A 24,333-nucleotide genomic window follows, 5' to 3' on the forward strand; every position below is an offset into this window, starting at 1 on the left:
CGGTAACTAAAGAGGTTCAAAAATTGGTAAAGATGATATAAACAGAGCTCAAAATAAACATGAAATAATATATTATTATCGGTCTCATTCCTTATATTGGTATTTAACATATGTTGGGTATTGAAGTATAATTTTTAAGAAACAAGTTTTTCGACTCTTGTGATTATAGATGTTAACCATTTTCAGTGGAGAACAACACGCCTTGGCTCATATTTTCAACTGTAGATTGACCAAATCTTTGAATCAGAAAGGACTTTTGAGATGAAATCCAATCCTATCATGTCTTACATTTATAATTAGTAAACTGAGGTGGATTTGGAATGGGCTTCTAGGTTCTTAACAAGCTGCTCTCTGGAGGACAGGAATTGCAAGTTGAGAAGAACTTGTTCAAAAGTACTAAAGCAGGGGTTCTAGATGCCCAAGGTGTGTAGGAACCAGTATTAGGGAATAACACTGGAAAATACTGTTTAATCATCCAATCTTTAAGGTAATTTCTGAAGTAGCTACAGGTTACCTGACCTGTAACTTTGAAGCAAAGCAAATCTAGGTTTGAATCTTCACTTAATGTCTTTGAACTTCAGATTAGTCCAAAGGGTTATTATATAGATCGAGTGAATGTATGTAGAGCTCATAAATGAGACGCCTGGCTGATTGAAAGTACTCAAATATTTGTTCTTTTTGACTCCTTCCATCATTTGAATAAAAACCTATAAAATAACAAAAGAGATTTTCATAGTGTGCACTTGCTGAATGTCTGAGACTTGTTGAATATTACTTAATTTTAAAAATAGAAAGCTGGAAGAATGCTGAGATGATAAAGTGTCTTCATGCCTGCCCTTTCTCACCACCAAATGTCCTTCACAATTTGTTCTGAAATGTCACGTCAGTCACCACCAGTAACATGCTATTTGGAGATCACTGTGGCGCAGACATCCAATTCTACAGCAAAGATTTGAAGGTCGGGAAAAACTTACTGAAACAGATTTTTTTAAAAAATAGAAAAGTCCATTTCATTTTATTCCTACGGTCCACTCTAGCTTGATGAATTTCCAATGAAAAATTACTGGGTTTTGTTTTCTGTTTTATTTTTCCGGTGCAGAAACTGCAGGTTTAAATAAAAGGTTTGTGGGCAAGTAACTGAGTTCAGCACTATTATTATGACCCTGAAATCTTTTAAGTTTTCGAGAGATTATCTTTATGCTGGCACTAAAAATAAAATGGACGTCTGCCAATATCCATTATTTACGCTTGAGATTAAAGTCAACCATTTCTTTTAAAAGACGTGTGGTGTCTGGCTCAAATTCAATCGCAAGAAGAGCCCAATTCAACTCAAGAGCTCTTTCCAATACCGTCTCCTCCCGCTCACATGACAGATGGCGACCGCGGCTCAAGGTTTAACAGCCAAACACTAAAGCTGCTCATCGCTCAAGGATGGGGCTCTCAGTGGATACTGTCCTGCAGAAGATGAGATGCTGCCACCCTCAGAGGTAGTGTGAAACCCGGAGGCAAGAGCCTAGCGACCATCACTTCGCACTCACACTTGGGAAACAACCCACTTCCCACCGCGGGGCGGGGATCTGGCGAGGACCAAGACCTCCCGTACCCAGCCTTTGACTCCAGTGTCCGCGCGTGACCTCCGAGGACCGGGAGGAGTGCGGGGCAGGGAGGCTCCTGTGCCTTCAGGGGAAGTTGGCAAGGGCAAGTTAGGGTCGTACACAGGAAGGTTACTTACAAGAATGGCTCGGAGTCCTTCCTCCGCCCGCACTTCTCAGGGAGAAGCTTCTAAAGCGGCGGCAGCCTGAGAGCAGCAGCCGAACGGCCGCCGCCGCTTGTAACCTCCCGGGCGTGGCAGGGATGGGCGGGCGATTTCACATCATTACTCGGCGACTTCAGTTTTACAGCGACGCCGGGTCGATGGCAGTCCCCAAGCTATTGGGGAAAGGCAGAGGAGACCCACTTTCCCAGCAGCCTCCACGGCTCCAGCGCACGACCTGCTGGGAATTGTAGTTTCCTGTCGGCCCCGCCCCCTCACCCTCCGTAGTTGTTTAGTCTCTGCCCAGTCCCCACGATCAAAGGCCCCGCCCCCTAGCTGCCTGGCCCTGGGGTGAGAGGCGGGGCCGCGACCCTGGGGTCGGGGTGGGGCGAACCCATCCTGGCAGATTGCCTGGGACTGGGGCAGAGTTCCAGGCGGACTGTCCCGGTTCGGGTCGCGCCACCTTCCTGCGCCCCGCGGCCGGCGCTGGGAGCGGGCCTTGCGCGGTCGCCTTGCCTCTCGGCTGACCGGGCTCCCACGCCCGCCCAGGCCCCGCACCGCTGGCCCCCTGAGGAGAGTCGCTGGCGGTGATCGCCACCAGGGTAATGAGGGGAGTCCAGGTCCGGGAGGGAAAAATCTAGGGGCGAGTGGGGGGACAGGAGGGAGCGCGGCTCGGTCCGCGCACGCTGCTGGAAGCCCGAGGCTAGAACTCGCCGCTGGGTCTAGATCCCGGCCCGGCGTGGGTAGCGGCCCCTGCACCTCGCGCAGCTCCAGCTCTGCCCGGAGTCCCGGGCCGCGCGGTGCTGGAGGCACCTGCGTGCGGGGTAGGCGGTGCTCCCTGGGGTTGGCGGCGCCAGGTGCGCGGGGCCGGAGCTGCCCGCAGCGCTCTCTACCCCCAAACTCGCTCACCTTTGGCTGAGCTCACGAGTCGGGCAGTTTCCAAACCGAAGACACCCTCTAGCCCTGGCTGTGTGCCACCTTCTGCGAGTTCGCTACAAAGCCCCCCAGAGCAGGCCTAGGAAGGAACCTTTTACTGAAATAAATGCTCAAGCGTCGTTTGTTTTGTCTTCGGTATTTAAGTTCAGCGTTGTGTTTTTCCCGCGTGGGTTTGTTGTATGCAGTACCTTTCCCCTCAAAACTTGATCAGAATTTGTGACACAGCGCCTGCGTAACACAGCACACAGTAGGCGTTCAGTGAAACCTTTTTGAAAACATGAGTCACGATACTAAGTTTGGAAAATTCTACCGAATTGTGCGTCGCTATAATTTTTAAGATATTATGAGTTCCCAAGATCACTTTGAAAATTACAGTAATTTTAAAGCTCAGCAAAGAGAGTCAAATCAGGTTTCTTGCATTCCTTATAACAGTGAACGCTCTTGGATGCTTAAATCAACTCAAAACCCGAGTTCTGTAAATACCTAGGCGCAGCCTCTGATCTTCACAAAAAGTGGCAACCTTTCAGATTAAAGCCCTCGGACGAACCATTCTATTATAGAACAAATTTAAATTATTTATAAAGCTTTATCCTAATTAGTTTTTTAGATACAAGTGTCAGGGACCATACTAATGTGCTCGTGTATACATTTAGAAATATGTCTCTGAAACATGAATTTTTAAAAACTATATTAATACCTAGTGAAAGAGCATGCAGAGAAAATTATGACAGCAAATCATCACCCGCCCCAACACACAACCCACCTCCCTGCCCCTTCCCTACTAAATGCAGCTGCTGCCTTGATATCAGAATGTCTGTAAAATTATCTCTTAATAGTCTGGCATATCTCAAGCAAAAGCCTCTGGGATTAAGCCACACCATGGGGACAACCCCATTAGTACTAACAATTTCCATAGATTGTGCCTGTTTCTTCTGAGTTTTTCCAAAAAATAGGTAATGTAATAAAGTTTAGTTTTTTGGTTGTTGTTGTTGAAGAAAGAACTTACTAATACTAAGTGGGAAACGCAGGAAACAAAATCCTAATAACCAGAAAATTCAGTTAATCATGACCTCCCTAGTCATTCTGCTTGTGGGAAGGTAAGCGACAAGTGGTCAGGATTTACCTGCAGTGATCACCAGTGAGTGTCCCCAATGCCCAGCTTAGTGCTGGATCCATAGTAGCCATTCATTAAACAATTGTGGAACGAATACTTGGCAAACAGTACAATGACTTTCTACGTATACGTGGTTTCTTCCTTTGCTTGCGTATTTCCTTAGGATAGAATTACTGGAAGTGAGAATCTTACTGGGTCAAAAGGTATGAACATTTTCATGGTTATTGAAACATTGCCAAGTAGCTTTCCAAATGAGCTATATATACCATTTTGCACTGGGATAGTTGAGTGTACCTTTCAGGGCAGCCTCTCAAGCCCTGTATATTGATACAGTGTTTGGTGGTTATGAGTATTTTTGATGAAGTATCTCATTTGCTGTCAATCACCGTGTAAGGTGGGCAGGACAGGCATTACATTGCCTCTTTTGTAACAGCGAATTCCAGCACCTTAAATCAATGATAGTGAATGGCAGATGACAAAATAATCATACCCTTTCAGGTTCTTCTTTCTCCCATTTTCTATCTTTGGTTTGTAGTGAACATCCTGAATAAAGTTACTTTTTTCCTTAGCAATAAAATTGGGTATAATGTCGATGGTTTACAAAATTTTCCTTTTCTTTCTCATTTGGCTTTGATATTTGCAGATGCCTTGATCAAACTTGAGGACTTAATTAAAATGAAATAATGAAACACAATTTATATGAAAGAGAAGGTACTGATTAGGTGTAAGGAAACACCCAGGCACTAGCAAGTTTAGAACTTTGCTACCCTTTCTATTAGGAAAGATCTGGAAACTTTTCGTAGTGCTTTTGTAGCTCATTGAATTTGAAGAAGTTGCGATTTTAAATCCCTGAATGTTACAGAGTCTTCATAAACTACTGAGATTAATATTTTATGAGTGAAAGTGGACAGGGATTATTTTAATAATAATCTGCATATCTTTCATATCTGTCAATAAATTCCAAGAATAAAATTGAGAACTAAAAATCATAAGGTAAAAATATTAAACCTATAGAAAATAATACTTTCATGTGAAAACTGAAAAAAAATTCTCTTATTCTAAAACATATGGCAACAAGAAGATGTTATTAATTCCTAGTCTGTTATTAATCCTGATTCTTTCCAAGTTTGCTGATCAGGGACTCCAAATGATTTAATAGGTAATTAATCTGCTTAGGAAGCTTTGGAAGCTTCAAAGATTAGTTATAAGTGGAATTGTTGGAAATTCTTGGGGCATATTTGTAAGTGGCACCATTTATATCAAAAGTGGTTCCAACATTACTTTTCTGTATTGCTTTCACATTTGCTTCAGGTCCTTTAAAAAAGTAGTATAGGAAAAAATGTAGCACAGATATGGAAGGGAGAGATGCAGGTATAGTGAGCCTTTGAAAATATTCAGAACCTCCTTTTTTTTCAATCAATTTAATTTATTATAATATTGGGATAAAAAACAAAAGCTTTATAATCAATTTAATAGGCACAGTAAAAATTTTTGAAAATTTCATTAAAATATTTCTTGGAAAAGTAGGAATTAGTAAGAACTTCCTCATTCTTTTTTTAAATTATTTTTTTCAGTTACAGTTGACATCCAATATTACTTTATATTAGTTTCATATGTACAGCATAGTGGTTAGACATTTATATAATTTATGCAGTGATCCCTCCAATTAGTCTAGTACCCACCTGGCACTATACATAGTTGTTGCAACATATAGTTGTTGACTGTATTCCCTATGCTGGACTTTACATCCCTGTGACTATTTTGTGACTACAAATTTGTACTTTCTAATCCCATCACCTTTACACACCCAGCTCCCCAACCCCCTCTCTTCTGGCAACCATCAGTTTGTTCTCTTTGAGTCTGTTTCTATTTTGTTTGTTTATTTTGTTCTTTAGATTCTACATATAAGTGAGATCACATGGTATTTGTCTTTGTCTGACTTATTTCACTTAGCATAATAATACTCTTTAGGTCCATCCATGTTGTCACAAATGGAAAGATTTCATTCTTTTTTATGGCTGAATAATATTCCATTGTATATATGCACCACATCTTCTTTATCCAGTAGTGTCTTGATGGGCACTTGGGTTGCTTTCACTTCACTGTGTCTTTCTGTCAGATCCCAAATAGTGTTCAGTAAACAGAAATGCTCTTTAAAGATACTTTTGTAGGAATGTCTCCACTCCTTGTGTCAAAGAATAGCTGCCTAAATATTGTGTGGGTTTATTATGGCAACTAGTTCTTCAAGGAACGTTTATGTAAATTATTTTGCTTTTTTTTTTTTTTTGTAGGATAATTCTGCATCTTGAAGCTAAAGCAAAAATCTTCTCTGGAATAGATGGATTTTGGTCACTTTCTGTGAACTAAAGCGATTCAATGTCTCTTTTGGTAAGTTTTTGTTAATGTGGATCTAATTTTGTGCCATCAGAGTAGTTAGATATTAATACTATAACAAAAGGAATATTCGGATGGGATATTCTTAGGCTCTGAAATGTTAAGGAATTAGTTAAATTCTCATTGAGTTTTTATCTCTTCAAGAGTTTCTTCTATACTTTTGCAATATACTCATTATTCTGTTCCTTTGACCTACACCCACTTTTTCGCATACATACGCTGTATTTGGATATGCCTCTTTCATCCAGTTAGCTATGCCTTATCCTTTAAATCTTTAAAATTCTTTTTACAAATTTCTGTCTGACTAAAGGCAAGCAAAAAAGTAAGCCCCCCGGGGGACTTAACAGCACGACTAAAAACATTTGGATCAATGTATAATATGATGTATAGATACCAACTTGTTTTCTGTTTATATTAGATCCATGGTATCTGCTTTAGATCAAGTAGTTTTAGGACTTTCGTCGTGTCTTATGTAGAATACAATACAATACTTGAATATTTGAATTATTATATTAAAGCAGTGATCTTTTAAAAAGTGGTGCATCTGTATGATGATTTGTAGTTTACAAATACTTTCATATATTATATCTCTTTCAGTCTTCAAAATTGTGAGTGATTGGCAGAACAGGTGGTATAATCCTCACTGTGAGTTTGGCCCAAGATTGCAAAGAATTAGAGCCAGGGCTCAAACTCATATCTGCCAATCACCTTCACTTGCCAAGTCTGAGAAGCAAAACTATGAAGTTAGGAGACTATATTGTTAGTTATATAGAAAATACAGAATGTATTTACTTTATGTTTACAGTATAGCTTTTCTACTTAAAGGGGGAGCTTTATGTATCTGGAAAATACACTGAGGTGAAATACCTACCTCATTTTTGAAAGCAAGGATCAGCAAACTTTTTCTGTGAAGGACTAGATAGTATTTGTGTGTTATTTGGTCTCTGTTAAATTACTGTTCTGTTGTTGCAGTGTGAAAGCAGCCATAAGCAATATGTAGATGAATGTGTCTATGTTTCAGTAAAATCATATTCACTAAAAAAAAAGATGGTGAGTCAGGACCATAGTTTGTTGATCCCTGCTCTAAAGGATTGCTTAAGATTAACAGTTTTATATCAATTTGTGATTTGGAAGAGATGTGAAAAGGCATTTGATAGATGAAGATTCTGAGATTCAGAGGGCTGTGTAGTAGCCCAGGGCATCCAAATTTTGAAAAAATATTATCTTTATCTGTTATTCCATAATTATGGACTTTGTGAAAAATAATGGAGTATGATAATGGGTGATTTACATTCGTTCAATTTGTTAATAATTTTACTTTAAATGATATTCTTCCTGCAAGGATGAAATGTTTAGAATCCTTTGAACTAAGATATTCATGTTTTTCCCTAAATGAGATATTTGTGCAACTGAGATAAAGTTGATATTTTTACTTATGAAAGATTTCTCCCCATTCAAGTCTTACCCTCTATTTGGAGCTAAGAAATGGTGATTTCAAAGGAGCAGCATAAGTAAAATATTTTCCTTTAGGTTCTCTACAGGGTGTTACTATTTTCCTTTGGCTTTTATGATAATGGATAAAAAAAGTTACATTCAAAAATATTTTGGTGGGAGCTTTCTTCTGGATGGTTTTAAATCATTACACTGCCTAAAAGAGATTAATATATAGATTTTTCGTGAGCTGTTATATTCACCAGCATCCAGTTGATTCAATGTGGATATAAAAAATGTTTTGAAGGATAAAATACGACTATTTCGTGATGTTTTATAACCTGGGCAGCTAGTAAACATGCTCACATTTCTTTTTTTGAGGGATCAGCAGAAATATTTTGCCTTACAATACTGGCTGTCTTTAACTGTCTTTGTATTTAAATGATTACACTTTCTTGCACTGTGAAAATTTTATGTAAAGATAATGAAATGGAAGTCTACCATATTAGTTTATAAAATGTTTTCTGTGTTTTTATAAACTGAAAACAGATCACACTCTTATTTTGAAAATAAATTAGTGTCAATTTAAATTTTAAAAAATATGCCCAATATGTCTTAAATTAATTTCTCTTCCATCAAAAAAAAGTGATGGGCATTTTTTAAAGAGAAAGACTCTTTTTATATGCTTGAATGTATTTTAATAGCTGTGTCAGAAGTCCCGCCCAAGACTACTTCTAGGTTTGGTGATTTGCTAGGAGGATTTGCAAAACTTAGCATATAGTCATATTCATAACTAAGATTTATTACAACAAAGGGATACAAAGCCAAATTGTCAAATGGAAAAGGTACGTGGAGTGAATTTCAGAGGAAACCAGGTACAAACTTCCAAGAAGCCTCTCCCGGTGAAGTCACATGGGTTGTGCTTATTAATTCCCCCAGAGCTGTGACAACATGCGTGAAGTATTTCTTACCAGGGAAGCTCATTAGAGACTTATTCTCAGGATTTTTATTAGCAATTTTTATCACCTTAAGAAACAAAAGTCATGTAGGCACCTTCTGCTAGCAGGTAACAAATTCCAGACTCCCAGGAAAAAAGCAGGTGTTCAGCATAAACCATAATTGTTTGCACAAATAGTTTAGGGAATAGTGGGAACTCTCCCAAAGTTTAAATTCCTAGATACCAGCCAAGGATCAAACTTGCAAGCAGGTCTTTTCTAAGAATAGCAGTTTTAGGCCTGCTATGTTAACTCTTTTCTGCACAATGATGTTACTGAATGTTGTGAAAAATTCAGGGTAAATGTTGCAACAAATGTATAAATACCAAATATATGATGGTTATTTTTAATCTGAGCAACAGTAATAAGTGTCTTCAAAAACTGTTAATGTAAAGTTTATTTACCCTAGACAAATCAATACAAACTTTGCAAAGCAAACGATTCTACAACTATCTTGATATTGTTAGCTTCTGTTCTTCAGGTGCAAGTTTTACATAAAACTGTGGGGATGTACAGTGGTACTTCGGTTTTCTAATGTAATCCACAAGGTCTGAAATGTTCAAAAACAGCTGATAGCTAGGCCTCAGGATCTTGCACTCACCGGAAGCCATGTGACATGTTCGACTTCTGAGTCGTGTTCGAAAACCAAAGCATTTACTTCCTGGTTTACAGCGTTCATAAACCGAAGTGTTAGTCAATGGAGATGTTCGAAAACCGAGGTACCACTGTATATCAAATCATTGTGATAAAATTGATAAGGTATACAGACCATAGGAATTCAACTTAAAATAATCAGTAATTCAGGCTAACTGGGAAAATGATTTGTTTAATTAGTGAGACATTATGGCATATTTTAAAACAAAAGAAGTTTACTTTTAAGTAACTGACTACAAAGTGTTAATGGATGGACTTCTCTTAAAGACTCATTCGATATTAGTGCTTTAATGTTCATATAAAACTGAATGTTCATGAGATGCTTAAAAATTACTATAAAAATCTCTCATAAAATTTATTTATACTTTTGACATGCCCTTTCTTTCTAAATACCATAAGGCCAACTTCACCCTACTAATTAATGGTGAGATAAATCATATGTAGGGTTACATTTCTTTATTGGCAATATGTGGTAATAGGATCCTGGGTTAAAATGCAGGAAAATATAAATTGTGATAATGGAACTAAGTCTCTTAATTTGCTTTGAGTTGAAGTTAAAGATGTTTATCGTCCTAAGAAATAAAAGTGGTTCCAAATATACTCAATGTGTGGTTTTATGCAGATAAACATGGTTGCTACACATAAGGAAAAAAAAATCTGAGGATCAAAATAAAAATGATTATAATAAGTACAGCAGAATAATCTTTAGCTAAATATTAGGTTGGTGCAAAAGTAATTGCGATTTAAAAGGTTAAAAAATCATTGCAAAAACCGCAATTACTTTTGCACCAACCTAATATTTAGTAGAAAACTGCAAAGATGATGAAAGGGTAAAATGTTAACACTAGCTCTAAAAATTAATTGATATCATGACCTCCAAAGGAGAGGACAAGGATCGGGGATCGTGCCAAGTAGAATTATAGCAGATAGGAAATTTGTCTTCTGCACAGCCGGCTGCTTCTCTCGCATAGTGAGCGCCTCCATGGTATGGATCCTGGCTTTGATTCCAGGTTCCTCCATGCTACCCTTTCTCTGCTCCTCACCCTGGTCACCTGGACCTTTTTGGATCCACATACCACCTTGCTTAACTTGTGACTCATTTTTCACTTATTTAATGCATTTCTGAATTTCCAGGACTGTTTCTGCACTTCACGAACACAAGTTGAATCACTCAGACCTGAAAAACAGTCTGAATCCAGTATCCATCAATACTTGGTAAGGAAATGAATGAGTACAGTTAATACTCCCCCTTTACCGTCTGTAATGCCATTCACTCCTGTTTCCCTTATATCTCTTTTTCTTCACAGTGTCTTTTACTGTTTCTTCTTCCTCACTCCTTCTATTCTCCAGATGTCTATAATTCATCTCTTCTCTTCTGCCTGAATCAGCTTTTCCTGAGCAGTCTCACCGATTCCTATGTCTTCAGTGGCTCAGATTTCAGATTTTCCTTGAGCTACCTCAGGCCTCCCTTCAGGTCAGGACCCCAGCATCAAGCAGGACTGGTGATTCTCAATTTTTACCTGCAACCCTGAACTCTTCCTGGGCACTTGAGGTGTCTGTAGAATACCTTGGATTAGGGTTTTCAAAGCATCTCTATGCAGTTTGAGTAAAACCTTAGTCTTCTCTCAGACTTCACCAACCCATTGTATTTCCTGCTTTGGCTAATGAAAACACATGCACTAACTCATCCTAACCAGAGACTGTGGAGTTTATCCTCACATGGCCTTTACCTCCGCCCCCTCATCTAGTTATACACCAGGTCTTACGAATCTGTCTGAAATGCCCCTGAGTCCATCCCGTCCTGACCTGATCACTACTGCTACGCAAGCTTCATCATCTCTCAACCTACACTATTGCAGGTACACTCATTGCCTCTAGTTTCCTCGACACACACGGTAACCTCCTCTCACCACTCAGATCAGTATTCAACACTGTTACTAACAAAGGCCTGCTTGTGTCGCTTTCTAGCTTTAAAACTTTCATTGTTTTCCGAAAACCTATGGGTAAAGCCTAAATGTGTGTGCACGATCATGCCTGCGTGTGTGTGTGTCTATATAGGAAGTTTATTGGGAAATTGTCTCTAGACCAAGACCTGTGAAGGGTGAGGGAGGCAGAGTTGACTATAACCAGGAAATCTGAAAGAGGCCTCCGCCAGTCCAATGAGCATCTCTGGAGCTGGCATGTCTCTACCTGATTTTCCTAGTTGTCCACAGGCTCCAGGCATTGTTACTCCTGTATCCACCAGTCTTGGACACAGGCTGCTCCTGGGGAAGTGGTGTAACCCTGGGCGGATGGCTTTTTCTGAAGAGGGCAGTTCCCTCTATAAGACTCAGTTGTTCTGGTATTTGGGGCGATTAGTGCCTCCATTCTGACAGGAAATCCGGCTGTGCACCATAGTATCCCCCAGAGGGAGACTCAGGACAGGAGATATTATTGAGTGTCTTAGGATAATCATAGAGGTTTTCCAGGTAGGTGAAGGGGAATACACTTCTTAGCGTGGTATCAGGACTCTTAGTGGTGTGGAATATGTCTGATAATTTTGAGTTTTAGTTCTTGCTATTGAGTCTTAGCACGTAGTCATCTTCCTGCTTAAAATACCCTTCTTCCTTTTCTGCCTCTAAAATCTTTCCTCATTCATAGAGTTGGCTCAAATATCACATTTCTGAAGTCTTTTCTCTTTCCCCTTTTCCCCCTTATGTTCCTACATATCCTAGACATTTGCATAAAATGGCATTTACTGTATTATAATGAGTGGTGTATACGAGTATGTCTCTCCAACTATAACATGATCCCAATAAAATAGGCTTTCTGCCTTTTTCATCTTTATCTCCTCTGGGCAATGCCTGATGTAAAGAATATTTAAAGAAACATGCTTGGGAAAAAATATTTATCTGTGGTCTCCCCCCGCCACCTTAATCCCTATTTTATACTGGAATTCTTACTACAGAAACAGAACCTGCTTTGCAAATGGCTTATTTCCTACAAAATAAGGGAATCCCATTTAATAATGTTTATAAATTTATCCTGATCTTATCTTCAGTTGCCTTCATTTGTATCATTTTACTTCTTAGTCAATACTCTAAATTCTTCTAGTTACCTCCCCTTTTGTATAATAGGATGTAATGTCTAATCCTAGTTTTCATTCAAATTGAGGTAGTGTTCAGAGAGTAAAGTGTTATCTCCTTGCTTTGCCAAGAAAGAGGCCTAGAACTCCAGAAACTTGCATGGGCACTGCTTTTTTTTGGTATCGTGCTAAAATACACATAACATAAAATCTACCATTTTAACCATTCTTAAGTGTACAGTTCAGTGGTATCAAATACATTCATAATATTGTGTAACTATCACTGCTATCTATCTTCATAACTCTTTTCATCTTGTAAAACTGTAATTTTGTACCCATTATATAATGTCCTATTCCCTCTCCCTTACCATCCCCTGGCAACCACCATTCTACTTTCTATGATCTTGACTACTCTTAGTATCTAATATAAGTGGAATCATACTGTATTTGTTTTTTTGTGACTGAGTTATTTCACTTAGCATAATGTTCTCAAGGTTCATTGTGTTGCAGCATGTTGCAGAATTTCCGTACTTTTTAAGGCTGAATATTTCATTGTATGTATATACCACATTTTGCTTATTCATCCATTGATGAATGGTTGGTTGCTTCCATATTGTAGCTATTGTGAATAATACTTCTATGAACATGGATGTACAAATATTTCTTTAAGACCCTGATTTTTTGCTTTCTAATTCTCTAACTAGTCATCAAATCAAAAAGAGAAGTTAGGTTAGTTGGGATGATTTACTCTTAGTAAACCTATGCTGTCTTCTTGCTTTGTTCTTATGTGTCCATAAGTCATCTATTGAGTAATTTGATATCAGACTTTACTGGGCAACTGCATCAAGTTGGCCCCTTGTAGTTTTTTCCCTGTTTTGAAAATTGGGTCAGTGTTTGACTATTTCTTTTTTTTAATTTTTAAACTTTTTTATTAGTTTCAGGTGTACAAAGCAATGTAATAGTTAGACATTTAAACCCCTCATAAATAAAGTGATAACCCACCCCCAAGCTACTACTCCTCTGACATCGTATATAACTGTTCCAATGCCATTGACTGTCTTCCCTATGCTGTACTCCACAGCCTGTGACTATATATACCTGCATATTTACAGTCGACGTTCAATATTATTCTACTTCAGCTTCAGGTCTATAGCGCATTTGTCAGACATCTACACAGTCTATGACGTGATGCCCCTGATAAGTCCAGTGCCCGTCTGGCACCTTACCTGATCTTTACAACATTGTTGATTGTATTCCCCCTACTGTATTAACTACCAATTTGTATTTCTTAATACCTTCACCTTTTTCACCCTGACCCTGACCCCATTCCCATCTGTCACCCTGATCGATCTAGTACCTATCTGGCACCACGCCTAGTTATTACAATATTGTTGACTATATTCCTTATGCTATACCCTACATCCCCATGACAACTGTGTAACACCCAATTTGTTCTTCTTAGTCCCTTCCCCTTATGTGTGTTCTTTACATCTGAGTTTATTTGAAGACTACCTGTTCCAAAGAAATTAAATTCATTTAGATTTCTCTTTTTTCTTCTTCATTGGGATTATTTCCAATTGTATAGTAGAATTTCTTTTTACAGTCTTTCATCTTGCTTGAAAAATATTCACCTCTATTCATCTTTAGCCACGAGCTTGTAATTTTTTCTGCTCTCTTATAAGTTTAGGGAACATATAGAATCTAGGATGTAAAAAGTAGTGAGCACAATTCCTAATTCATAGTAATGTCATCCTAACGCTCATTTTTTTTTTCCTCTCTGTCCTGAAAGTAGTAATAAAATTCCTGCCGCCTGCTGGTGCCTGTGGGCTCCTAAGTGTCTTACGGATGCTGGTGTCCTTTGGGAAATCCTCCTGGCTGTCATATGACACCAAGTGGTGTCAGCGTCTTCTTTCTCCTCTGTGCGTCTTATTTCACTGCTACTGAGATTGGTGCAAACGTAGGACTCTGACTCCAAAGCACATTGTGAGACGCCCATATCAGTACATGGTCATTTGCTCAGGAGGTCTGTAACCTGTTCTCCCATCTTTTGATGTTTATTTTTCTTTCTGACCTCCCTTCTGGTTTATTTCATCTTGTGAAAAACTTCTTCAGAAATTTTAATAGATTGCAGTATGGAAATTGTTCCTTAACTGTTAACATCTCCACGTGCTGCGCAGGTGCCTCCATGCGTAATGGATGTAACTGGTGACCACTTGAAGTGAGAGCGCAAGAATGGAATACTTCCGCAGATCTCTGCATCTCTCCCCTTGATGGATTTATTAGATGCCCTGAAGAATTAATTAACAGCTATTCTTAGCAACTGCTAAAAAACCTTACTGGAAATTATTCTTTGCTCCCCATAAATATGTTTTTCCTGTCCTTTCTTCCTTTAGCTTCCTTTATCAGGTTGATAGCTTTCTGACTAATACCAATTATTAGCAATTGTAAACTCTTCTTAGACCTTAAAAATATCTTAAGCTACCTTTCAGTGCCTTCTTGATAAGCACTTGTGTGTTTGAAAATATAATACCTGTATTTTACTGGGGTAGGAGACCAAATTGGGGGGGCCAAAGAAGTTTATACCTGTAATATTTTCATCTTTTTAAAACAATGCAGGTCGATGAGCCCTCCTTTTCCTGGTTGCCTCCATCTACTAAAGCCAGGGAAGTGTTCTGTTCCACCAACGTTTCTCACTATGAACTCCAAGTGGAAATAGGTAATAATCCTTGATTTCACCTAATTGACCCTTCATTGTTAGAAATGAAATTGATGACAAAAAGAACTTTTCAGTCATAGTCCTTCAACCAAATACTTTCTTTTACTTAACAATTTACCTAAAATCCTTTATCAGTTAAGTTTGGAATAGGGTGGGTTATTGTTTATAGTCTTATACATGTGAAACATTTGCTCTGAATATTCAGAAATATCTGTTAAGCACTCACAGGTACTGTGTTAGGTGCTGGGGATATAAAGCCACGTGAAACACTTGAGTTCACATTCTCTCTTGGAAGGTGAGCAAGTAAGACAGCTTTGTTTTATGCACTAGAGGGTGTTACAATAGAGATGTGCTAAGTGTTATGGGAACAGAGAAGCTGGAACATCCAGCTATCCGTCTGGGAGTCAGGAAAGATGGCCAAAAGGAGCGGGATCCTGAAGCATGAGGACAGGTTTGCTGAATGTTCTAGTCAGGGTGTTTGTTACAAACAACAGAAAAAAATCCTGATTAACTTAAGCAAAAGAGGAATTTTTTGAACAATATTGCTAACTCACAAAATTATTGGCTAGAGAAATAAATAGGCCTGAAAGAAGCCAAGGGAAGCTATGTTAGTAGAATCACAGCCAGGGCCATGGCATAGCAGCAGCCTAGCTGGGTACTTACATCACCAGACATTGGACCCCAGACCGCGCATTCTGACTGCCCCGCTTCTTAATGTCACTCACTGTATCCTCCACTTAACCAAGCGTAGCTCATTGACCCTCCCCTGCCAGGGTCAAGGAGTCAAAGAGAAAATAAGCATCTGACCTGTTCTAAAATAGCACTGGTGGAAATGCCCTAAAATTGGAAAGGAGGTTCAGATGATGTCACTTCAAAAAAGGTAAAAATTTACTTCAGCAGATGAATGAGGAAGGATGGTTAGAAAGGGACTACCACATAGTTGCCTAGAAGTGGGGACAAGGGGAGAGTAGGCAGTGGTAGTAGGAGATACATCTGAAAAGGCAGGTGTGGAGACTTCCCATTATGACAGATAAGGATACGGAGGCTCTGAGAATTTGAGTGACATGATCTGAAAGTAAATCTTTCTGGCCACACGGTCTAAGCTCTCAACTGCTGCACTATAGTACCTTTCTATTGCTAAACTGCTGAATTTAGAAGGACAATTGGCAGCAGTTCCAGGCTGGAGGATGTAGTAGATCAGTGATTTACAACTGGAAGTATCATCCTTGTCACCTGAGTCTTTTTAAAAATTGCAATGCCTATATCCCATCACAGGCCTACTGAATCAAAATGTCTGGCGAAGGGGAGTGAGGCACTGGCTTCTGAGGCAGTTTCCTCAGTCATCTGGATGCAGAATGCAGGGCATAGTGAGGAAGTCACTGCATCTATCCCGAGAAGGAGGACAGAACTTGAGCTAAGGCAAGGCAACCTTGAGCTAAGACAACCTTCTTATAAGGTTAAGCATACATGACCCAGCAAATCCCACTCGCATAGTGAGGAAGTCACTGCATCTATCCCGAGAAGGAGGACAGAACTTGAGCTAAGGCAGTGAGGCTGGCACTAAGGGGATGAATTTGAGATTAACGTCTTCAAAGATAAAAATGGCAGAATTTGGTGACTGTGGAAAGGGAGGGAACTTAATCAGGTGCCTATTAATAGGGGCCACTCTAGGTGTTTCAAATTGTAAAAACTGATGCCAAATGCTGGTGAATATATCAAGCAACTGCAGCTCTTACACATTGCTTGTGGGAACACAGAATGCTTTAGCTGCTTTCAAAACAGTTTGGCAACTTCTTATAAGGTTAAGCATACATGACCCAGCAAATTCCACTCACAGGTATTTGCCAAAGAGAAATGAAAACATGTCTGCTTAAAAAAATGTTTTTGACAGCTTTATAGTCTCCAAAAATTGAAAACAACCCAAATTATCAATTTATGAATAAATTGTTGTATTTCCATGGGATGAATTATTACTCAGCAATTAAAAAGAAACTAACTACTGAACCATACCACAACACAGATGAATCTCGATGGCATTATGCTAAGTGAAAGACACAAAAGACTACATTCTTTATGATACCATTTATATCATTGATTGCCAAGGACTGGGATTGGGTGGAGGAGATTGCTGAATAGCTCTCCATTGTTTGCCTATGTCACATGTTGTTTATCAACTCACAATTTTAGCCATTGTAATAGGTATATAACGGTGTATTGGTGTGGTTTTAATTTGTATTTATCTTGAGCATCTTTTCATGTGCTTATTGGCCATTCCTATATCTTCTTTTATGGATTGCCTATTTAATCTTCTGCCTATTTTTTAATTGAGTTTTTTGTTGTCTTATTATAGAGTTGTAAGAGTTATTTTTATACTCTGGATGTAAATCTTGTCAGTTATAAATATTATTAATACTTTTAATCAATGGCTTGCCTTTTCATTTTCTTAACAGTATTTTCTTGAAGAAAATTTTTAATATTGATGAAGTACAAATTATCAATTTTTTTCCTCTTTGGTTGCTAACATAAGTTTTATGTCTGATTATAGGAAGAGGATTTGACAATTTGACTTCTGTCCATCTTGCACGGCATACTCCGACAGGAACACTGGTGACTATAAAAATTACAAATCTGGAAAACTGCACTGAAGAACGCCTGAAAGCTTTACAGGTAACAAGATGAAAAAAAACAAAAACATTTAACGTACTGTCTATCTAAGGAGATTATCTGAGGAGATTACATTTGTAAGAATTTATTTCCCCAAATTAATAGTCCCTTCTATTAGAGAAAGGTAGATTTCTTCTAATAAACATGCTATTACAGAATTGGAAAGAATACTTGGAAGCCAGATCCATGGATGAACAAATATATTCAAACTCTGTAACTACTGTAAATTCCTTCAAACGAGTATCATATTTGAAATACCCCTAGTCAGTCCAATCACAAATAGTCATATAGGGACATATAAAAAACAAAAGCAGTTTCCTTTTCATCCAGTTAAGTAAAATTAACTTCTGAATTGATAAATCTTAACAGAATTACATTTTAGGAATATTATAATACCATTTTCATTCACTAATCATTTTTGATATAAAGAGGGAAAGTATATTGCACAGAAAAAAAGAGTGGAAGAAATTCTACCAAACTGTTAATAGTGGTTCTCTCTGTGGTGTAGGGTTAGTGGGGACTTTCACCTTCATATTTTGATGTCTTTTTAAATGTTTCAATACTAACAACATAGTATAGTTAAGAAGAGTATGACCTCTGGCGTCAGACAGTTACGTTCACATCCCACTTTCACTGCTTTTATTAATGGTGTGCTCTTGGACAAGTTTTCTAACTTATTTCTAAGTGTCCTCTTCTGTAAAATGGGAATTGTAATATCATATACTTCATATAGTGGTTGTGAGATTTAAAGAGATGATAGCACTAAGAACAGTGCTTTGTAATAATAAGTTCCACTGTTAGCTGCCACTGTTGCTATCTTCATCATAAGGAAAAAAAGTAGTTTTTAAATGTCTTGTCTCTTATATGTCTATCCTAGAAAGCAGTGATTCTATCCCACTTTTTCCGGCACCCCAATATTACAACGTATTGGACTGTTTTCACTGTTGGCAGCTGGCTTTGGGTTATTTCTCCATTTATGGCCTATGGTAAGAAAACTCGTTCAGGTAAAATAACTCATAGTTTAGCCTGGATGCTATAATTATAAGGATGAGTAGGATCTTAGATTTATGATTCACAGCTTTTAATTTATAAATCTGATGGCCAATTCCAGATTTCATGATATATTTTTATATCTGGTTCATGTTGAATTTTAGTCTTCAGCAAAAAATAGAATGGGTCTGATGACCAGTGAACCACCACTGCTTCTCCAAGAAGCCCATGTCTGTGAACAAGCTGTCTTTTCCCTTCAGTTTCCTTCCTCTCTCTCAATGGAGAGCTACCATTATTCTTCAAGCAGAAGTATTTTCCACGTGTGCACACCATCCCTGCCCGTTTCTCCATATTGTAAACTTATTTCACTTCATTGTAAACATATGTGTGTACCTGTCTCCTTCACTGGATTTGAGCTTCTTGAGGGCAGGCTCATGTATGTATTTTTCATTTTGGGGCACCCCAGGTGGTCGTATAGTACGTAGCAAAAAGTAGTGCTCGGTAAGTGTATTGAATAAATAAATGAATGGATTCTAGAACTTTGATTTTTAGGACAGCTTTTGTGATTTTTCTCTGGATCTAAAACATAAACACACAGTTTATGTATTTTTTTAAGCAATATTGAGAATTGTTAATTCTCTTTTAGAATCTCTAGAGTGTCATTAGAAAATTCTGAAGGAAAATTACCTTTGCATAGGAAAGTGATTAGACTAAAATGTAACGTTGTGTGTGTGTGTGTGTGTGTGTGTGTGTGTGTGTTTATGGTTGAAAAGAAAATTTAAAACATAGCTAGAAGGAAATCACTTTCAATGTTCATTTAAAGATTTCAGGGGTTTCTTTCAGGTTCAGCAAGTCAACTCTTGAAGACTTACTTTCCTGAAGGAATGAGTGAAACTTTAATAAGGAACCTTCTCTTTGGAGCAGTGAGAGGGTTGAACTATCTGCACCAAAATGGCTGTATTCACAGGTATTTACTTACTTGTATTTTGCACAATGAAAGAATTTTAGTGGAAGAAATCTTTTAGAGAGCTTTTAGGAGGGAGCACTTGACTGTTAGAAAGGAGGAATAGGAAATTTGTAAATAAAAATTGAGGGAGGAAGAGGCCAATAGATATGCTTACATTTTGTGTTCATTCACCAAAATGTTCAGACCACCTTCTCTGTTCCAAGTGCTGTGCTCAGTACTGGGGTGGAGTGCGTGTCCTCATGGAGCTCAAGTCTCAATCTAATGAGGGATAAAAGCTGTAGGGTGTGAGACTCTAATTAGCTCTTTTTTTTTTTCTTAAATAAAGAGCTTCTTTATCTGCTGTTCAGCTTTATGTCATAGTTATATCATGTACAAATTGTAACTAAACCTTTCTTTGATTTCTTAAATATTTTGTAGCACCTTTAGATCATTATACTAAATATCAATTCTCTTGTTACCAAACTATAGATGCAGAAGTAATTGGCTATATGGTAAAAAATAGTGCTGTTCTAAGATATATTGAGACTTTGTTTTTCTTTTTAAGTTACTTTTAAATAAGCTTGCTTTCTTATTGTTTGTTTCAACCTCCTTAATGCTTTTTTTCTTACTATTTGTTGTTTTTTTTTAGCAGCGTTCTGGTTACCTGAGAATTTCTAATACACTGTATTCTAATTACTCAAGGTTTTATTACACTTTGCCAGACTATTGGCCATCCTATTCTATTAGTCTATTAGGAATTCTGTTAGTTTCCAAATTCAGTGTTTTGGATGAAAAACAAGACTCCTTTATTTGAAAAAGGAAATTTTTATGTAAGACCTATTTTTATAAATTATGTTAACACCACAAGAGGCTGTCTTTTATTGGATAATATTGCATTTAACTTTAAATTATAACTTATGCTTTAAATATTATTTGATTTTTTAGACTTCTCCTTGAGTGTTTTGCAATAGCATCCTAAAATAGTGAAATTAATTTGATTCCATTCCAAGTTTGAAAAAAATATTATCACTTGCAAACATGTAGCTGTCAGTTATATCTTCCCTTGTTCTAATGCTATAATAGCTGAAAGGATTCCATATTCCTTGAACATTTCCTACATGTCTATAGCAGTGTGCTGCTATTTTATAAAGAGTATTTAATTTCCAAGAGAATACATGGATTTGTTCTGACCAGATTTTTATTCTTTCTTCGTTGGCCAATTTCCTAGTATTTAGGATTGTTTCTTTCTGTTCTAGGAGTTTTAAAGCCAGCCATATCCTCATTTCTGGTGATGGCCTAGTGACCCTCTCTGGCCTGTCCCATCTGCATAGTTTGGTTAAGCACGGACAGAGGCATAGGGCTGTGTATGATTTCCCACAGTTCAGCACGTCAGTGCAGCCGTGGCTGAGTCCAGAACTACTGAGACAGGTCAGGTGTGGCCGTTGCATTGGGTTGTCTGTACATCTCGAGTGTCTTCTGAGCTTGACTAAAGGATAGTTGTGACCTTATATTTGGATTGGTGAATAGTTTACTACCACAAGGCTTTTTTTTCCCTCTTTCTTGTCAAAATTATTGTTAGGAATTTAAAAATGTATATGATATATTAAATTATAGTTTGATTTCTCATTCATGAGTTTTTTCCATTATTGTTCACCATCCTTTATCAAAAAAGCACATGTGTATAACGTTTTAAGTTATTTACACTAAAGGACTTCAAATTAATTATTCTACAGGATTTACATGGATATAATGTAAAGTCAGATATTTACAGTGTTGGGATTACAGCATGTGAATTGGCCAGTGGGCAGGTACCTTTCCAAGACATGCACAGGACTCAGGTAAATGCTACTAAAATCCCTGAACTCCTTTCATATGATCCCATGTAGTCTAGTTAATGTGTCAAACAGCTTTGCTGTAGACTCTTCGGATAGTTATTGTTGTTTTACTATTTTGCCTGCGAAGTGGTGAAGAAAATTTTTCTTTCTTTCAGATGCTGTTGCAGAAACTGAAAGGCCCTCCTTATAGCCCATTGGATATCAGTATTTTCCCTCAGTCAGAATCCAGAATGAAGAATTCCCGATCAGGTGTAGACTCTGGGATTGGAGAAAGCGTACTTGTCTCCAGTGGAACTCGCACAGTAAATAGTGACAGATTGCAAACACCGTCCTCAAAAACTTTCTCTCCTGCCTTCTTTAGCTTAATACAGCTCTGTTTGCAACAAGATCCTGAAAAAAGGTACTATGGTTCACTTCTAAAGAACATAACACATGTGTTTTATGTCTTACAGAAGCTTTGTGATAGTTTCTTCCCACCAAATTAAAATCTTTTAATAAAAAAATTATAGTCTAATCCAGACAATATCATTGCTAAGAACAAGTAGAGGCTATAAGCAAAAGGGAAGAATACTGGGTTCAAGGTCAGCAGACTTGGGCTCTAGTCTTAGCTATTTCATTTCCTAACCAAGTCACCTTGTAAAGGTAAGTTAATCTTTTTGGACATTAATAACTGCATTTATGTCAGGACAATTTAGCAACTTCCAAGCAGTACAAAAATGTTGGTTACTGCTATTATAATTATATAAATTATCATGGATAATGTATATTAGCATTAGTATTTTGGAAATAAGGTATATGTCTTATCTATTTTTAGCCCCTTAATGCGTAGTGTAAGCTCCTTATAATTAGTAAGTGCCCAATAAATGTTGAGTTATGGACTAATTAAAGGATATCATTAGAATTAATTCTTCCCATTAATCAAGGATAAGGCTAAGAATCAGGCTTCCTTGACATATGTTATTTTTCCTTTTAATTTTTTAGTATTGGGTTTTATAGCTCTAAACCTAATTTCTAATATATTTTTACACCTAAACATCTACATTCTAATATGAGGTCCTTCTTTTATATAACTTTAAAACAATTTTTCAGGCCATCAGCAAGCAGTTTATTGTCCCATGTTTTCTTCAAACAGGTGAGCTGATCTATCTTCTGTTGTCTAGATGTTTTTAAATACTATTAAAAAGTCACTTCGTTTTGTTGCCTTAATGGGACAGTTTGGTTGCCAAGGTTCTTAATAATAATTTTCTTACAAAACAAAACTTTTTTGGTAGTTCAGTTATAGACTTCTAAAATATGTCCATTCTGCAAAACAAAATGAGTATAAACCAATGGAATATTATCATATGTTACTACAGCCTCAGTTTATATTTTGATTTAGAGACATTTTAGTTTTCTGCATTGGCTAGAAGTGATTTAAAGGAAAAGTAATTCTGATAAAATTCAGTTTTTTTGGCTGTCACTTCTTCCTGTTTTCATATGACCAGAATCAAAGGCATTTTTAGTGAAAATACCTAAAAATAATTTTACACACCTTTGTGATTCTTTTTTAAAAAGTTATTTATTGCTAACAAAACTAATGTATTGAATTTATGTATCAACAGCCTTATTTTGAGTTTCTTTAACAGGTGAAAGAAGAAAGCCAGGATTCAATACTCTCACTGTTGCCTCCTGCTTATCACAAGCCATCAGTAGCACTGCCTCCAGCATCACCTTGGACTGAGCCAGAATGTGATTTTCCTGATGAAAAAGACTCAAACTGGGAATTCTAGGGCTGCCAAATCCTTTTATGTCCTATATACTTGACACTTTCTCCCTGCTGCTTTTTCTTCTGTATTGCTAGGTACAAATACTAGAATTATACTTGAAAATACAGTTGCACTGGAGAATTTATCATTTAAAACCACTCTGTTCAAAGGAGCATGAGTTTACAGCCCCTTTGGTTAGCTCAGAGTGCTATTACAACTCCAGGGGAACTTTAGAGTTATTAATCTAGCCACATTTAGTGTACTCTATTCTCACATTTTCCCCCCAAAACTGTGATTAACTCCTCTTCTTGATCTCTCAATATTAATTTTTGAGCCAATTAACTTTTTCAGCATTTTGTTGCCCTCAGGGGAATGAGCCCTCAAAGGACAGTGCTTCCAAGTACACTTTTTACTTCCAGATTCTCTAGCCCTTTTGATCAGCTCTTGTTAAACCAACAGGCTAGTTTATCTTGGCATCAAACCCTTTTTTGGTAGCAGGGAAAATGTTTATGATTTGCCATTTTCTTCTGTTAATATTTACAGTAACATCAAACTGAGCCTCACTCACATTAAATGATTCACTTGAAATATGTAGAGAAGTTGTGATTTTTTTTTTTTTAAGGGCTAGTTAAAGTAACACTTTTCTACTTATGTAAATTAAAGATCCTAAATTCATGCACCCTGTGGGAGCTCAATAAAGATTTATTGAATTGAGTTTATGCTTTTTTTTATTTGTGCGGTTTGACAAAGCTAAAATACAGATTCTAATTTACTTTTTGCCAAGGAAAGCTGTTTTGACAAAAAGATTTGTTTACATAACCTATTGAATTGGGGGCATCCTGGTATTTGATTCAGTGGAATCAGAACCGGTTCTGGCCCTTTATATGATTATGAGGTGTGACAATTAAGTTCGCGAACTTGTTGCAAGATGTTGCTAACTTTCTTTGATATCAGAGGGATTATTCATTATGAATTTGTACCAACTGGACAAACCGTTAAGTAAGTTTACTATTTGGAAGTGCTGAAAAGGCTGCATGAAAATGTTAGATGACCTGAAATTTTCACCAACAATTCATGGCTCTTGCGTCACCACAAT

At 37.6% G+C, this 24,333-nt stretch overlaps 2 protein-coding genes across 8 annotated transcripts in view; one reads left to right on the forward strand and one right to left on the reverse strand.

The window, feature by feature from the left end:
* The window catches only part of TRAK2 (trafficking kinesin protein 2), a 56,256-nt gene extending 53,460 nt beyond the window's left edge, over positions 1–2,796 (reverse strand). Inside the window, exons 1-2 of one of the 2 annotated variants that reach the window (XM_074340039.1) lie at positions 2,663–2,796; positions 1,733–1,929 (exon numbers count right to left, since the gene is read on the reverse strand). The gene's annotated coding sequence lies outside the window, so the exon portion shown is untranslated. Of the gene's footprint in view, positions 1–1,732; positions 1,976–2,662 lie in introns of those variants that run through there. The other variant, XM_074340038.1, reaches the window with a different exon arrangement.
* On the forward strand, positions 883–23,951 carry STRADB (STE20 related adaptor beta). Of its 6 annotated transcripts, none has more exons than XM_019726802.2 (13): positions 883–958; positions 1,281–1,505; positions 6,095–6,191; positions 10,412–10,492; positions 14,958–15,057; positions 17,603–17,724; positions 18,599–18,707; positions 19,555–19,678; positions 20,914–21,085; positions 21,391–21,495; positions 21,648–21,892; positions 22,582–22,624; positions 23,118–23,951. In XM_019726802.2, the coding sequence occupies exons 3-13, from the start codon at positions 6,180–6,182 to the stop codon at positions 23,259–23,261; spliced, it is 1,257 nt and encodes a 418-aa protein (XP_019582361.2). In that variant the 5' UTR covers positions 883–958; positions 1,281–1,505; positions 6,095–6,179; the 3' UTR covers positions 23,262–23,951. The 6 variants fall into 6 exon arrangements, with proteins under 6 accessions (XP_019582361.2, XP_019582362.2, XP_074196172.1 ...); XM_019726803.2 differs by having other exon boundaries at positions 923–958; positions 1,374–1,505; XM_074340071.1 differs by lacking the exon at positions 883–958 and having other exon boundaries at positions 1,346–1,487.
* The last annotated feature ends 382 nt before the right edge of the window (positions 23,952–24,333 follow it).

Source organism: Rhinolophus sinicus, linkage group LG01, assembly GCF_036562045.2.
Source record: "Rhinolophus sinicus isolate RSC01 linkage group LG01, ASM3656204v1, whole genome shotgun sequence".
Lineage (NCBI taxonomy): Eukaryota > Metazoa > Chordata > Mammalia > Chiroptera > Rhinolophidae > Rhinolophus > Rhinolophus sinicus.